General features: G+C 38.7%; 1 protein-coding gene across 1 annotated transcript in view; it reads right to left on the reverse strand.

Moving 5' to 3' along the window:
* MERTK (MER proto-oncogene, tyrosine kinase) overlaps nucleotides 1-12441 on the reverse strand; it is a 128588-nt gene extending 116147 nt beyond the window's left edge. Inside the window, exon 1 of the mRNA XM_036752462.1 lies at nucleotides 12073-12441. Within this exon, the coding sequence (XP_036608357.1) occupies nucleotides 12073-12145 (73 nt within the window). The 5' untranslated portion in view covers nucleotides 12146-12441. The remainder of the gene's footprint in view (nucleotides 1-12072) is intronic.
* Nucleotides 12442-16733: the final 4292 nt, after the last annotated feature.

Here is a 16733-nt window from a genome sequence, read left to right on the forward strand (position 1 = left end):
CCTTACCCAGCCACCATCCAGGCTGTCCTGGGCTGGAGCCCTATTTCCCGCTGCTATTTCATGGGTTCTGTAGTTCTCGAATTTGTTCAGAGCCATTTTTATAGATGTTTGGAGGGTCCTGGGGGAGAGCTTTAGGCAAGTCCCTGCTTTCTAGCTACCATCTTGGCTCCACCCCCTAAAATCAATTTTTAAAAAGAAAAAATTTTAAAGTGTAAGTAAAAAAAAAAGGCACCTGCCTAAAGAGGAACACACTCCATCCTTCCTCCTCCCTTGGAAGATCAAAGATCAGAGAACTTCAAATGGAAAGGGACCTCGAAGTCCATTTGGTCTAACCTGTACTTAACTAAGAATGCTTCCTACAACATTTTCAACATCCAGTCTTGACTTGAAGACCTCTAAGGAAGAAAAATCTATACCTTCCTAAGGAAGCTAATTTATTTTTGTACAGTTCTCATCATTTGAACTACTAAAGTAAATGTAAGCATCAAGCAGACACAAATATTTCAAATATACTAAGAAAAACATTTAAAGGGCAAATTAGCTTATAAGGTAGTAATAAAATAATTTTTTTCAAAATTACCACTGGAACCTTTTTTAAATTAAAATTAATCTCTTTCTGGAATCTTTTTCAGGTTGTATACTTAGCACGTACAAAGTTGTAACAAGTATGATTTGGTTTTACTTTCTTCAATCTGCATAATATAAGCCTCTTATAATAAAATAATAATAACAACAATGTTTTAAGGTTTACAATGTTCTTTACATATATTATCTCACTGGAGCCTCATAACAATTCTGGGAAGCAGGTTAAGTAACCAATGCAGGGTCACACAGCTAATAAGTACCTGAGGCAGGATTTTAATTCAGGGCTTCCTGAGTCCACATCCACTGCTCTGTCCTCTATACCACCTAGTTTCTCGCATTTCTTTGTTTTTTTTTCCATATATGGCATTTCTTACAACACAATAATATTCCATTATATTCATATACCATAATTACCTCAGCCATTCCTTGAAAACATGAGCTCTTGCCAACTCTGCTATTAGAAATGATGTTACTATGAATACTCTTTTTCAGAGAGGCTCAGATAAACCCATGATCATTTGCATAACTGGGACCATTCTCTTTACAAACGAAATGAGAAGTAGAAAGGGCAAAGAAAACCATTTTGAATCCTCTCAAAAAACTCTCTGGGAGCTGATGAGCAAATCTGAGAAACATTTTTCCCAGGTGCTGAGAGATAGAATAAATTGGGATGGTTTACTCAGAGTAGAAAATAAAGATGACAGAATAAAGCAAGAAAAGGTTACCAAAGTCCCTAAGGAGCCCCTTTGTGTAGAAGGAAGGAAGGGATTGTGGGACCTGGGTTAAAGAACAGAAAGTCTTAAATGACCTGGAGGCATTCCAACCACAGGACTGCCAGAAAGAACAAGAAAGCTTCATGCTGGCCCAGGGTAATCCACTCTAAAAGAGCCATAAGTCTCTTCTGAGGGAGAAAGAGGTTAGTACAGAAAAAACCAGAATAGCAGTTACTTTAATACAGGGAAAAGTAAGGGGAAAGATTTTTTTTAGCTTTCTGTGAGTTTGCATTTAAGTTCTGTTTGAAGCCTTGAAAGCCTAAGTACTTGTAAGAGGAGCTTTTGACTATTCTCTAGAAAAGTACCATAAACTTATATTCCTAGATGACACCTAAAGGAAGGCAGTTAAGTCAGGTTAACTCATGGGACTTCTTCTGGAGAATGCCTAAGTCTCACTTGGATGGGGACGGATGAGTCAGAAAAAACAAACAAGCCCCACTCCCAATCCCCATGAAAGTGTGACCTTTGTCCCATCAAGAAAGCTCCAGCATGAAAACTACACAATATAAGAGAAGTCATGTGTGTAAAAAAGTTCAAAACAAGGCAGTACACAAAGGTCAAATGAGTAATGTTAACCAAGACTCCTAGAAGAATACAAAGAGAATTGTAGTACAGTACAGTAAAAAGAACAACAAACATGGATGTAGAAGTACGAGGTTTGAATGGCTCCACCAATGAACTGTTGCTTAGGTGACTGTGGGGAAAGTCACAACCTCTCTCCAAGTCTCAGTTTCCACAGCTATAAAATAAGAATGATTATACGTGTACTATCTATATTACAGAGTGGTTGTGAGGAAAGTATTTTGTAAAACTTACACTGTTATTCTAAAATTAGCTATTGTTATCAACACTTTCAGCTTGGATGATCAAGAAAGGTGCTTCATAGAAGCTGTAGCACCTAAGTGGGGACTTCTAAGATACCAGGGTTTTGATAGTATAAGAGGCATGGTGCAGGAGAAAGGGGACTAGATTTGCAATCAGGAGACCAGAATTGGATCCCTAGATCTGCTACTTTCTATCTATGTGACTTTGGGGTAAATTTCTTCACTTTTTGGGGAATCGGTTTCCTTATTAGTGAAAAATGAAAGACTGAAACAAACTTATTTCTAATTTCTCCCTTTTCTGCTCCTTTTGATCTGTTGTCTTCCCCATTAAAATGAAATGCCCTATCCCTAAGGGCAGGGAAAAATCTTCCTTTTTGCTTGTATTTGTGTCTGCAGCCTGGATTTAAGTGTTTAATAAATGCTTGTTGGTTGTCTGACTGGCTCTAAAATCTATGATCCTGGGGGATCAAGAAAGAGAAAACTATAAGATGTGAAATCCCCATCCCTAAAGCTTATGCATAAGTAAATATATACATACTAGATTAGCATTTTTAAGAATACAGACTTCCTATCGTAATATTTCTCCGACTCAATGCTTTTTTCAACAACTATCCTAAATTCAGACAGTTCCCTTTGCTCACAGAATCATAGAAAGTCAGAGTTGGAAGGAAGATTTTAGGTGAAGCCCTTCTTCATTAGAAGAAGGGAGGGAAGGGAAGAAAGAAGGAAGGAAGGAAGGAAGGAAGGAAGGAAGGAAGGAAAGGAAGGAGGGAGAAAGGGAAGAAGGGAAGGAGCAAGGAAGGAAGGAAAGGAAAAAGGAAAGAAAGAAGGAAGGTGGGAGGGAAGGAAGGAGGGAAAGAAAAAAGAAAAGACAGAAGAAAGGAATGAAGGGGAAAAAGAAGCAAGAAAGGAATGAAGGGAAGACTCAAGGAAGGAAGGAAGGAAGAAAGAAAGAAAGAAAAAGAAAGGGAAGGAGGAAGAAAGGAAGAGAGGGAGAGAGGGAAAAAGGAAGCAAGGAAGGAAGGAACAAGTATCTGTGTCAAGCATTGTGCTGAACAGGGAGGAAACACTTCACATAGGCCAGTGGGTGTCCAGGGAGAGGCAATTTGGTTTGGGAAGTTACCATTATGGTGAGTGGCACCATACACTCCTTGCAAAGACAATATCAAGGACTGAAGTTCAAGAACTGAAGGAGCAAGGTGATAAGATAGCCACAAAGGCAAGTTGTCTGGAGAGACCACGGAGTAGGGCAATTTATACAGCACTTCAAAGTTTACAAAGCTTTTTCCATGCATTATCTTATATGAGTTTCACAATAACACCATGAGGAAGGTAACTACAATATTATCAATTCCATTTTTACAGATGAAGAAATAGACACAGAGAGGTTACATGGCTTGACCAAGTTACATAGCTAATGAATGTTAGAAGTAGGAGCTGGACCCAGGTCTTCCTGACTCTAAATATACAATATGACATCACAATAGCTCCCTCTACCACAATTGTAAAGCATATGCATACTGGCAGGGATACCCTTGCCTCTTCTCTTTATCTTGATGCTACATCTTATTGGTTGGTTGACTTGTTCTTCTTTCTTGAAGAGGATCAAAATGACATCACTATTTTGAGATCAAGGTACAGTGTGTCTGACTGGGACTGATCAGACCAACATGAGCTTGAAAGGCTCTACCACAGGTCGGGCACAAATAGTTTGTATGAACATTTGGAATGAAGATGTTTCTAAACGTGTGCATCTCATGTTTCTTTGAACTACTGAAATTCTGCTTTACTCATAGAGCACAGTGCCTTCTTTGATGCAGGCACACCATGCTGGGAGGTCCTGTGCCAGTATCTCCCACACCTCACAGTCAATTCCAAAGTTCTTCAGAAAGACCTTGAGAGTGTCCCTGCATTACCTCCCTGTGAGTGCTTACCTTGTGTGAATTCTCCATAAAACAGTCTTTTAGGTAAACATTTATTTGGCATTCGAACAACATGGCCAGCCCATTAGAGTTGTGGTCTCTACAGCAGAATTTGAATGCTTGGCAGTTGAGCTCAAGAAAGGATTTCAGGGTCTGGTACCTTATCTTGCCAGGTGATCTTCAGAATCTTCCTGAGATAATTCAAGTGAAAGCAATTTAGTTTGGTGGAATGGTGCTGGTATACTGTCCAGAGTTCACAGATATACAACAGTGAGTTCAACACAATGGCTCAGTAGAAGACCTTCAGCTTAGTAGGCAGCCTAATACCTCTTCTCTCCTACATTTTTCTTCAGAGCCTTCCAAACACTGACCTAGTTCTGGCAATTCATGCATCAACCTCATCATCTATATGTATATCCAGCTTACTAAGGAGGACTCTGGCAAGAATCTTACCAGCAATGATTAAGAAAGAGAACCCCCTATGATTGTTACAGGGCAACCTACTTCCTTTTCCTTTACAGAGATGGACAGTGGAGGCATCCTTTAACGCCTGGGAGATAACTTCCTCTTGCCACATAACCCAGAAGATTTTAGTCAGCTTTTGTATGAACAGTAGACCTACTGACTTGTAAATCTCAGCTAGAATAGAATATGAACCAGGCACTTTGCCACATGAGAGAAGCCTAATAGTATTCCAAATCTCTTCTTCAATTAGAAGTTTGGCTAGAGAGAGATTGACTTCAACTTGAGGTACACAGTCAATGGCTTCAGCATTGGTTGATCATGGTCTATTGAGACCACCATAGAAGTGTTCAGTCCGTCTCTCCAGGATCGTGTCTTTATCACTAATCAATGTGCCTCCAATCAGTGTTGAGTAGTTGAGAAGCACCGTAGGTCTTTCATCCATAAATGGCCTTCAGGGCATCATAACAGTGTTTTGGATTGTTAGTATCAGGGTAAAACTGAATCTCACCTGCCTTCTTACTGTCCTGCAGTAGCTTGTACTTTACTTTCGAAGAAGTTAAATGTTATCTGCTTAGGGATGGACAAACTATCCTGCTGGTAAACCTGTGGAGTTCTCATTTTTCATTTAGCAGCTTCTGAATTTCCCCATCATTTTCATCAAACAGTCTTGATGTTTGCAAATGTTCTGGCCCAGATGAATATATGTGGGGCTACACAACAAATCTCTGAAAACTGCCCACTACTTTTCTGTTCCACTGTTATCAACAGTATGTTGGCTCAGCTTTCCCTCCGAGTCAGCAGCAAACTGTTCATGCTTGGAGAAACACTCTAATCTGTTGACATTGTCTTCTGGTAGTCTTCCTACGTTAGGGCCACCATTTGTGTTGAATCTGAATGTTTAGCTTGGAGATGACAAGTCTATAATTCATCCGGTACTCTGCACCACACATCACTTTCATCACTCTCATATCCTGTCTCTTCTCCTTATATGACATAGACTATTAAATGCCAACGTTTGCTGTGAGGGTACATCCATGAAGTTTCATTGCTTTTAGGTAAACAGAAAACAGTGTTGGTGATGAGGTCATGAGATGCACAAGTTTTCAGTAGTAGACCGTTGCTGTTGCTGTTTCTGACTCCATTCCTCCCAAGGAGGTTAACCAACTTGCCCAAATAAATGGGAGAAACAAGAGTTGAACCCAGGTCTTCCTGGCTCTAAATCTACCATATGACATCATAATATTTCCCTCTACCACAACAGTAAAGCATATGAACTCTGCCTCTTCTCTTTATCTTGATGCTATATGTTATTAGATCATTTTAAACACACATACTCCACTCCCTATAAAATAAAAATTTTGAAAGTAGAGGCTCAAGATGGTAAAACTCTAATAGTACTAGAGTCTTGATATGATTAATGGAAACCAATTTTGATCCTATCAACCCAGTGCAAGTTAGACCCACCAAAATTAGAGGAATGATAGAGTAAACGTTCATGTGAAAAATCCAGAACTGATGCTGAAGCTAAGGACATGGGTATTTAAAAACAAGTATCTCAAATAGCCTATTTGCTGAATTCCTAGAGTTATACAAATACCCATGGACCAAAGAAGCTTAGAATTTAAAGGAGCCAAGGGTCCATGAACTAATTTTTTTTAATTTTGATACCTATTTCAATTTGATTGGTTTCCTTTCTAATCTGATACATTATATTTTATGTATTTAAAAGCATTATCCTGAGAAGGGTCCATAGATATCAACAGACTAAAGGTGAGTCCATCACATCCAAAAGGTTAAGAATGCCAAGCCCTTTCTTTTATAGATGCTGAAAGATGAAATAACTTTTCTAAAGAGGGAAGGGCAAGACATCATGGAATTTGCTTTTCCTATTATGCATTTTTGGGCTCAGCAAGCAGGAGAGATAGTGAAGAAAGAAGAAAGGCACTAGAGAAAAACATCATCAACAGGAAGTTCAAACAGTGCTGACATTGATTGCTCTAAGACAGAAATTAGAAAAGTCTACCCACTGAAGAATTTTAAACAATAGGCAGCATGACACTCTATCACCCAAAGCTCTTACCATCACCACCATCCCAGCACCAACCTTCTCCAAATTTAACATGCTGAGACTCTCTGGTTTTCTATCTTAGCTCATTACTGAATAAGCTCCTTTGGAAAACGTAGTTTGGGTTAAGAAAGTGGAGAAGGCCAGTAATTATATGAATAATTTAGGCAAAAAATTACTGTGGACCAAATTTAGCTTTATATGTCCATTTAAAAGCACATGAAAAGCCACTAGAGTATTACTGCATGGGTGCTAATTTTGAATAATTCAGTTCAATGCTTTGAGGGCCTTTGATTGAGCTGGAGAATTTCCCAGTTGCATCCTGAATTTTGCTAACAGGAATGTCAGGCTGAAAATGTTTCAAGAATGTTGGGTCTGTATATTCAAGATAGTTCAAAGTGAGGGTTTCAACAGAACAAGAACAAGCAAGGACTTTTCTAAAATAGTTCTGGAAATGAAGCTTTCACATTACCATTCTTTGATTAATAATTCAATTTTTTGTTCTTTGCTGTCCCTCTTCTCAGTGGTTAATGCTACCATCATAGCTTAAAACATTAAGCAAAGCTGACTAAGAAGTTTGAATGTTAAAAAAAATACAACAAAACCAAACTGGTGGCTTTTCAGACACTGTTACTGCTTTAAGGGAACTTTATCACAAATGAATATTTTGAAGCTCACACCCACTTGGTGTTAACTTGACATTCCTCTGTGATTTGAATTTTGGAGTGACCTATTTTTCCTAAAATCATAAAATCCAAAGCTACCATTTCTAAATAATTTCTTTGTTGACTCTGTGACAGTATAAGTTAACTGGCAAAATGTCTTTCAGAATAAAGAAAATGATTATAGACTCTACAATTTTAGAAGGCTTCCATTTGAAAGGTTATCTAATCAATTAATATACAAACATTTATTAAGTGCCTATTATGTTTCAGGAACTGCTTTAGACCGAGGGGACACAAAAACACAACTGCCAAATGTCTCTGTTGTCAAAGAGCTTACCCCTTCATTTTACAGATAAAGAAATTGAGGCACACAGAGGTTAAGTTATTCAACTAGAGGCACAAACTTAGAGTCTTGGACCCAGAATTAGTCTTCAAAAAAAAAAAAGTGAGCCGACTGTAGGCTTAGGTACAAAGCTGTTGTATTTTCTACCAGGTAGAATAAAACCTATTCTGAAACAAACAAAACAAAACAAAAAATGATGAACTAAGCAAGAAGAGACTCTCCTATTTAACTTCTGGTCCTTAGTCAATTACTGCTTTGCTTGTTTGTCATATCAAGAATGCCTCCTTATTTCCTGTTTATATACCAGCTACATTTTGGTGGATAAAGAAATGGGTTTAACACATTTTGTCTAAGAAAAAGTTTGTGCAGAGAAACAGTAGTAGTTAATAATTTCTCTGCAATTAAAAAAAAAGTTCATCATGATTAACTACAACCCTTCAGTTTTCACAATGAACAGTCACTTTTTGAGTTCTTAGGTTCAAAGCTGGAAGCTTTAGAAAGCTTTTAGTCCCTGAGGAAACTGACACTAACACCAAGAGAGATTAAGGGACTTATCCAAGGTCACACAAGGTAGGAGGAGGATTTGAATCTAGATGTTCTGACTACCAAGGAAGCACTCCTTCTATACTAACAGACTGTTCATAATGTATCCTGATATATTCTACATTTGGGAAAGATTAATTCTCTTACTATAAGACTGCTAAAACCAGAAGAACTACAGTGTAGACAATGAAAATAAAAGACAGAGAAGGGGAAACTCATTTTACCTATGGACTGAACTTTTCTCTCAGCTACTCTACTAGTTGGCATCAATTAGTAGGAACCTTAGAGCCAAACTAGTGGTCACCACCCTTAGTTTTACAACACCTGATTGCTCCTGTTTTCTCAAGAGTGGGGACATTTTCCCAAATCTCAAATCAGTAAATATATTTTCTGTAGTGCTTTAGGTGGGCATCAAAGTATTTTATGCACCCAGTTTTTGAATACAATCTAATTTTGGAGAAAATTCATTCAAGAAACTCCAGATTGGTTTTAACATTAGAGCTTAACAGTACAAACAGATAAGACTCCCACTTTTCAGAGACTATTTAGTTTGTGATTAAACTTCTTTTCTAGCCTGTGTCTCTGCTTATTAACAGTCCCCCTACAAGTCCATGGGAAGAGAAAGGAATGGAAAGCAAACCAATGAATCTCTTGTTTAGCTGATCCCATTAAAAATCTGGTGGTGGAAGGTGAATCCAGTGGTTAAAATAATATTTTTGAATGTTTCATGGATGCCATTTATGCAGTCTTCTCCTGGGAGCTCCACCTTTTCCTCCCTCCCCTCTTTTCACCTCACTAGCAAATCAAATGAATTATTAGCAATATGTACATCTTAGAACTTGGGAAAGCCTTATTTTAGTGTGATCCAACTTTTAAACCTTTAGGTATTTTTCCTAATATGATTTTTTTTCCTCTTAGGTTTTAGTAGTGAGAATGCCCTTCTCTTCTTTAGAAAGGAAACAATACCTTAGATTTTACAAAAGACCAAAGTTGCTGTTGCCCTAACAGGAGTTCTTAATCTTTTTTGTGCCATGGCCCCCTGTGAGCAGTCTGGTGAAACTATGGACCCTTCTCTGGGTTTAACTGCATAAAATAAAATACATAGAATCACAAAGGAAGTCAATTATATTGAAATACAGTTACAAATATTCTAAGAAACAAGTTCATGGACTTCAGGTTGGGAATATCTTGCTTTAACAGACTGACAAGTAACAAGAAAAAAACAATTTTAAAAATTCAATTTATAAGAACTTCCCTTCATCCTTTAGATCTCGGCAAAGCCTTTTATGGTTATCAAACCAAAGCCTGTTATCATGTGCAAGAGATTTTTTTGCTGATTAAAAACAAAAGACAGAGTCCCCTCCCTCTTTTATAATCATCTTATTTCCCTCCTTAAAACAATGTTCACATAGTTAGGACTAATTTATTTTCAGTTCTAGCATTTTACTCCAAGGTTGTCTGGGATCAGTCTCAGGAAGAGCCCAATGCAGCTGATGTCTAAGGCAGATTTTATCTGAAAGTTCAGGCAAAAGTTCAGGAGATTTCTTTAAGCTTGCTTTTTTGTTTGGATGTTCTGGGTTTTTAAAAAGTGTTTGCCTTTAATTGCCATGGACAGCTAAGTTCCTGAATTCTTAAACTGCCACATTTCCTCAGACTAAAGAGTCTAGTCTCAGGTAATCCATATGCAGAAAGGGACACTATTCAGAATTCTTTCAGAAAACAGAATTTATATCACAAATTAAGGCTTCTAAAGATTCCTAAAAACTGCTTCAATATCATCTGGGAGCATAAAAGCTTACATTTGTAGCTATACCCCGAATCTATCAGCTAACCACATTCATCATGAAAAGAGATGGAAACCACATGTGGCACAGGAAGAGAAACCACTTAGCTAAGGAAAAATGTCTGGTATATGTTTAGTTAGCAAAAAAGCTAAGGGGTTTTTTGTTGATGATTTTGTAGGCTGAAAGTAACTCTTCTCAAAGTCCTAGAGATGGAGAGGCTAACATATTTAGAAAAGGTGCTGAATTGTGCCCTTGCAACAATAAAACTAAAGAGAATGGATTCCATCATTATCTTGTTTTCAGTGTTCAATACAGGGAAAAGTCTACCATGAATTTCAATATAGAATAATCATTTTTTAAAATGAGCAAATTGAGGCCCAAAAGGTGATTTAAGGTTAAATTCAAGGTGATTCAGGGTCAAATATGGGACCCAGATCTTCTGACTCCAAGGTCCAGGCCTCATTCTGCTGTAAGTGGTGGTCTAAACATTATTAAGCATTCTTCATAGAGAGACAGCTGAGGCATAGTGGAAAGTATAGTGAATTTGAAATCAGAGGATCTGGCTTCAGGTAAGGAAAAACTCTCTAACGATTATAAGTTATACCAAAGTGGAAGGAGTTGACTCTGGTGGTAATGGGTTCTTCCTCACTGGAGGCTTCAAAATAAGAACTATTATACTTTGCATACATTATCTCATTTGAAGTAGATGCTGCAGCTATTATTAATTCTGTTTAACAGGTGAGAAAGGTGAGTCTGAGGGAGGTTAAGTGAGTTGTTTAGCACTGTGCCTGGCACATAGAGTTTAATAAATGTTTATTGACTGACTGAACTAGCAGATGTCAGAGGAATGCTCTGAACCAAGGTCTTGTTTAACATCAAGTCTAATATGTTGAAAAGATCTTTAAAAGCAAAGGCTGGATGGGCACTTAGACATGATGTAGAAGGAATTTGTTTAGATATAGTTTGAACTTCTACTTCTCAATCTGTTATTCTATGAATATTCTGTATGTTTCAGCTCTGCCACTTACCTCTATAAGCTTGCTAAAATCAAGAAACTTCTTTGGACCTCAGTTTCTTCATATGAAAAATGAGGGGACTAGACTACGATGATCTCTAAAGTCCAGATCAAAATATGTGTGTGTATACACACACACACACACACACACACACACACACACACTCCTATGCAGTTATAACTACAACAGCTAAACTATCAGTTAACTATAATCTATTATTTCTATCTCAAGCATTACTCAACCAGAAATGAGTTGTTACTGGGCTCCAAACTCACCTAGGACAGCCTGGGGCTTAAAGATAGAAAAAAAATGTTTAGAGTTTTTGTGTCTGTCTGTACAGTCTAGTGGTCACTGCAAAGACTCTGGCTTTTAAGGTGGATTCTGCAGCTTTGTATTTCAGAGTTCTTCACTCTCAGTAATAAAAAAGAGGGGACGAAGATTGATAGAGGGGAGCTTCTCACCCTTTCCTCACCTCACAAGAAAGCGGCTAATAAGACAGCTTGCTCTCTGTTTACTAGTGTGACCTTTAACAAATGGACTAACTATTCTGAACTTCAGTTTCCACATTAGTAAAATGAGAGGGGTAGAACACAGCTTTGAAGATCCCTTCTTCCTAATAGCTAGGATCCTAAGGACAAGGATCATCCGTGCGAAATTCTGGGCTCTCCCGGGAAGATGCTAGCAGATGAGAAAACTTTCAAAGTAAAGAAGCAATAGAACAGTAAGCACTCCTCTGAATCTGGCCCTTGGAATTCCAAGCTCCCACCATGGGAGTAGGAATAGGGGCGGGAGAGGAGGTGGGGGGACGAGACGTGGAGGTGTGTTTGCGTAGGGGGAGCAAGCAACCAATAAGCATTTTACGAAGTGCCTACTGTGTTCCAGGCACCCTGTCGGATCACAAACACCAAGTAAGAGCAAAGGAAGGAAGGAAGCAAAACTCTGGAGTCGTTTGCAAACAAAAGCACGCCTGTGTTCGTGCACACACACACACGTACACAAGCACACAGGCAAAGCACGCTTGTTCCCAGCCCCCACACCTGGACCTGGAACCGAAGCTTGACCGCCACTCGCGGCTCCCTGCACTCACCTCCTCCGAAGACTGGCGTGAGGACCAGTTGGAAGAGAACAAGCAATCCTCGGTGCCTCCAGCCCAGCTCCATAGTTGCTCAGTTTCGCTCCAGGCCAGCCAAAAAGTGAGATTCGCCTGTCAAGAAGGACTGCAGGGACCGCCCGGAGGGCTCACAGCTGGACAGGCACCTCACCAGTGCACTAGGCGAAGGAACTGGGGTATCAGAGAAGATCCCGGCCAGTCATCTCCAATAACTATTAAGCCCCCTACATTCACTCCGTCCTTAAGCCACCCACTCCCGTTCTACTCCACCGGGGTAGGGAACACTAAACGCCTGCGGCAAGCCGCCAGACTGGAGCCACAGGTTTAGGCACCAAACTTTACCGCTGGCATGCGAAACCTGCCCTGGCTATCACTGAGCATGCTCAGTTCTGAGGTTGTAACTCCCACTCTGCAGCCACCTAAGAGTTTGAAAGTCCAGAGGGGAGAGCGGGTGGCGGAGCAGAGGAAATGGGGCGGGAAAGGGGGCTGAGCATCAGCTCAGGGGTTGGCACTCAGCCTCAGCTGGGTGGGAACAGAGCAAGTAGAGGGCCAGACAGATTTACCCGGGTAAATCAGGTTCAGCCCCATAGGGTTTTTTTGCCCAAGGATAAAATACTGTAGGCGGTCTCTGACCTCCCTTAAACCTCTCGGTTGGGACACAGTGTCCAGGTCTATTTCAAGCGAAGAAAAAGAAAAGCAGTTTTTTACCTTCAAAAAGAATATATCTAAAAAAAAACCAACCGACAAATACTTATTCACTTATTATAAATTGCGAGTTCCTTGAGAGTAAGGATAATCTGTTGTCTTTTTCTGTATACTCCGTGCTTAGCATACTGCCTGGCACATAGTAGGAGATTAATACACGCTTGTTGATTTGACAGAGAATACTCCGACAGGTACAAGGGCAAGGAGACTACAAAGACACAAGATCGAGGAGTTGGATGTAATGAGAAGAGCATGCCTTGATTTTGGAGTTAGGATTCTGCCGTTGCTACTTGCTCCTTCCCATCTAAAGCCAAGTCCCTCATCCTTTGAACCTCGGTTTCTTCTATAAAATGAGGGGTTTGCATTAGATGGCTCCTTCCACCTCTAAAACCCATCCTACTAGAACCAACCTAGTTGGGGAGATAAGACACATGAAAAGATAACAATGAATAATCAATATAAAAAGAGCTATACAAACAGTGCTCGAGTAAATATAAATTAAATATAGGTAGCTAAGTGGTGCAATGGATAAAGTGCTAGATCTGGAGTCAGGAAGACCTGAGTGCAAATTCTGCCTCAGAAACCTGCTAGCTGTGTGACTCTGAGCAAGTTACTTCACCTCTGTCTACTTCAGTTTCCTTCTCAGGAAAATGGGGATAATAATAGTACCTATGTCACAGGGCTGTGGTAAGGACCAAATGATGTATTTTAAAATTAAAAAAATTTTTTGAATGAACAGATATTCACCTCTCCATCCCACCTTCCCCTCCCCTTAAAAAAAATAAGCAAAACTCATGTAAAAAAAAAAAGGAGAAAGGCACAAGAAAGGGAGAAAGAAAGAAAGAAAGAAATCTCTACATTGGCCATGTAGGAAAAATGTCTCAATCTGCACAGAATCCATCACCTCTTTGTGAGGAGATGGGTAGCATGTTACATCCTGAGTCCTATAGAATCATGGGTGGTCATTGCGATGGTCAGAGTTTCCAAGTCTTTCAAAGTTGCCTGTCTATACTATTTTCATTGTATAAATTACTCTCCTGGTTCTGTTTTCTTTATTCTGTACCAATTCAAACAAATTTTCCTGGGTTTCTCTGAAACCATCCCCTTCATTATTTCTTGTGGCATAATACTATTCCATCACATTCATATATGGTAATTTGTTTAGCCACTCCTCAGTTTTTTGGCAGCCCTTTAGTTTCCCCAGCCCTTAGCACAGTCCTTTGGTTTCCAGTTATTTGCTAACACAAAAGAACTGCAATAAGTATTTTTGAACATATGAATCTTTTCCTCTTTCTCTGATTTCTTTGGGGGTATAGACCTAGTAATGGCATTGCTGGATCAATGGATAAGAGAAGTTTAATAACGTTTTGGCTATAGTTTCCAATTGTTTTCCAGAATGGTTGAAACAATTCACAGCTCTAATAACAGTGCATTAGTGTGGCCTACATCCCTTCCAATATTTCTAGTTTTCCTCTTATATTATCAGATGGGTACAAGATGAAACCTCTGAGTTGCTTTAATGTTCATTTCTCTAATTACTAGTTATTTGGAACATTCTCTCATATGTCTGTTGATAGTTTTAATTTCTTTCTCTAAAAACTGTCTGTTCATCTCCTCTTACTTTTTATAATTTGGGATGACATGACATATATAAGGTGATTTATAAATGCTGGCTGTTACTAATGAATACATACATGAAATGATATTTCCTTAGGTTTATGTAGTGCCTTACCTAAAGAAAATATTTAACCACATAATTCTAGTCCATATTTAATTACGTAGGAATTTAGTTTTACAAAATGATTTATGCGATCTAATTTGATCCTCACAATGGTTCTGTGAAGTACATAGAGTAAGAATCTTTAGTTATACATAGTGATACTGAATCTTGGGGAGCTTGATTGATTACCAAGCACACATACAGAGTTTGGCAAAGGCTTAGGATGGCAGAACCTTCCTACCTTTTGCATCTTCTTATACTTCATTCCCCTCTATAATCTGTCTACACTGTCTTACTTACTGCTTGTTGAACACAACATTCCTCCATCTCTGCATCTTTGCACTGGCTGCCCCTTAAGCCTAAAATGTTTTCCCTCACACATCACTCTTTAGTTCCCCTGGATTCCTTCAAGATTCAGATCCTATGCTTCCTCCTACAGGAGGCTTTCAACAATCTCTCCAGCTACTAATGCCTTCCTCTCTAAGATTACCTTCCATTTATTCTGCATATATCTTGTATATATATATAATTTTTATGTGTGGTCTGCCCCATTAAAAGGGGCCCTTCTCAAGCACAACAACTGATTTTTCCCCCCTTCCTTTGTATCCCCAGCACTTAGCACAGTAAATATTTAATAAATACTTGGCAAGTGACTGGCCATGTAAGGAAACCAAGGCCCAGAAAGCCCAAGTGACTTGATCAGATCCTCATACTGCAAATCCAGTAACAGGTCCAGAGCTCTACCCCACCGTACTATTCTGCTTTGCTATCTACCATGTTTTATTTTCAAAACTATTATTTTAAAAATTTCGTGATAATCAAACGCTACAAAATTGGGAGATGGCATACTATAAATAAAAGATCACTTTACTAGAGACCTACCATCAAATTCAAGCTGAAACACTTACTAACTATGAGATGACCTTGGGTAAGGTACTTTACCTCTCTATGCCTCAGTCTCCTTATCTGTAAAATGATCAAAAGTAATGTGGACTAGATGATCTCAAAGGTCCCTTCCCCTGCAACTTTCTATAATTCTAAATATTATTTAAACCTTCCATACTATATATAGTACTTTCCAATTTAGCATTTGTTCCTTTCAAAGAATGATTTCAATTCTTTAAAACTCTCACATTTCCAAGAAAAGGAACTTCAATACATTGTAGTAAGCCAGAGACATCCTTTTGCTTGAAAAGGCATTTAAGCTTCTTGAGGGCAAGGACTGTTTTACTTTTGGTTCTGTATCTGTAGTACTGGATAAAAAAAAGTCAAGGTCGCTCACTGCATCTGGGGCCATCTCTAGTCATCCTGGTCTATAACTTGCCAGTGGACTTTGCACAGCCCTGCCTCACTTAAATCCAATTCACTTGCAAATCATGACATCTTCTTCTTGATGTCTGAGAAGGAAGGACAAACAACAACAATAATACTGAACACATGCTAAATACTTACTGATTTTTAATTTATTGATAGGAAAGATAAAGGGATATTTACATGCCAAGTTGGCTTGACCCAAAATTACAGAAAGCTAATAAGTAATAAAAGGATAATTAAAAATTTGGAATTCAAGACAGATCATATCACTCAGTAGTACAAACCAATACCATAGAATCACGAACCATTCTAGAGTCCCTGGATAGGAACTGGATCAGAAAAGGAGCTATATCTTTTTAGAGATGCAAAGGTAAACAAAGTCAACAGAAAAAAATCTTCAATTACAGAAAGCCAAAGGGGAACTTCAAAGTTAATAAAGAAACAGATGACAAGTGAATTTTTAAGTGATAAATGCTTTTTACAATCTTTGTCTTTATGAAAAATTCAGATGCATTTATTTAACAAGAAAAGTGTCACTTGTAATGAGAAAGTTGCCAAACTAGGATAGGAAAGAAACAAAATAGATTTTTTAAAAACAGGTTAAATTGCAGCAATTAGAATAGAATGGTATAGACTCTCCTTTCCTGGAGATAAAAAACAACAACAACCACAGAATAGGGCAATATTCAGAGGGTTATAGTGGAAAGAAAAAATACAAGACTAGGAATTAGACTTGGCTTCTAGTCCTAGTCCTGCCCATAACTGTTTCTATGTTACACAATAGTCAGACTATAAATTGCAGAATTGGTGCATTGGTAGAGGGAATTTCCTCACTGGGAACTCCCTACAGCAATGAAATCACTGGTCCAGACCCTCCCTCAAAAAAATTTGACCTTGG

This window comes from Trichosurus vulpecula, chromosome 3 (assembly GCF_011100635.1).
Source record: "Trichosurus vulpecula isolate mTriVul1 chromosome 3, mTriVul1.pri, whole genome shotgun sequence".
Classification (NCBI taxonomy): Eukaryota; Metazoa; Chordata; class Mammalia; order Diprotodontia; family Phalangeridae; genus Trichosurus; species Trichosurus vulpecula.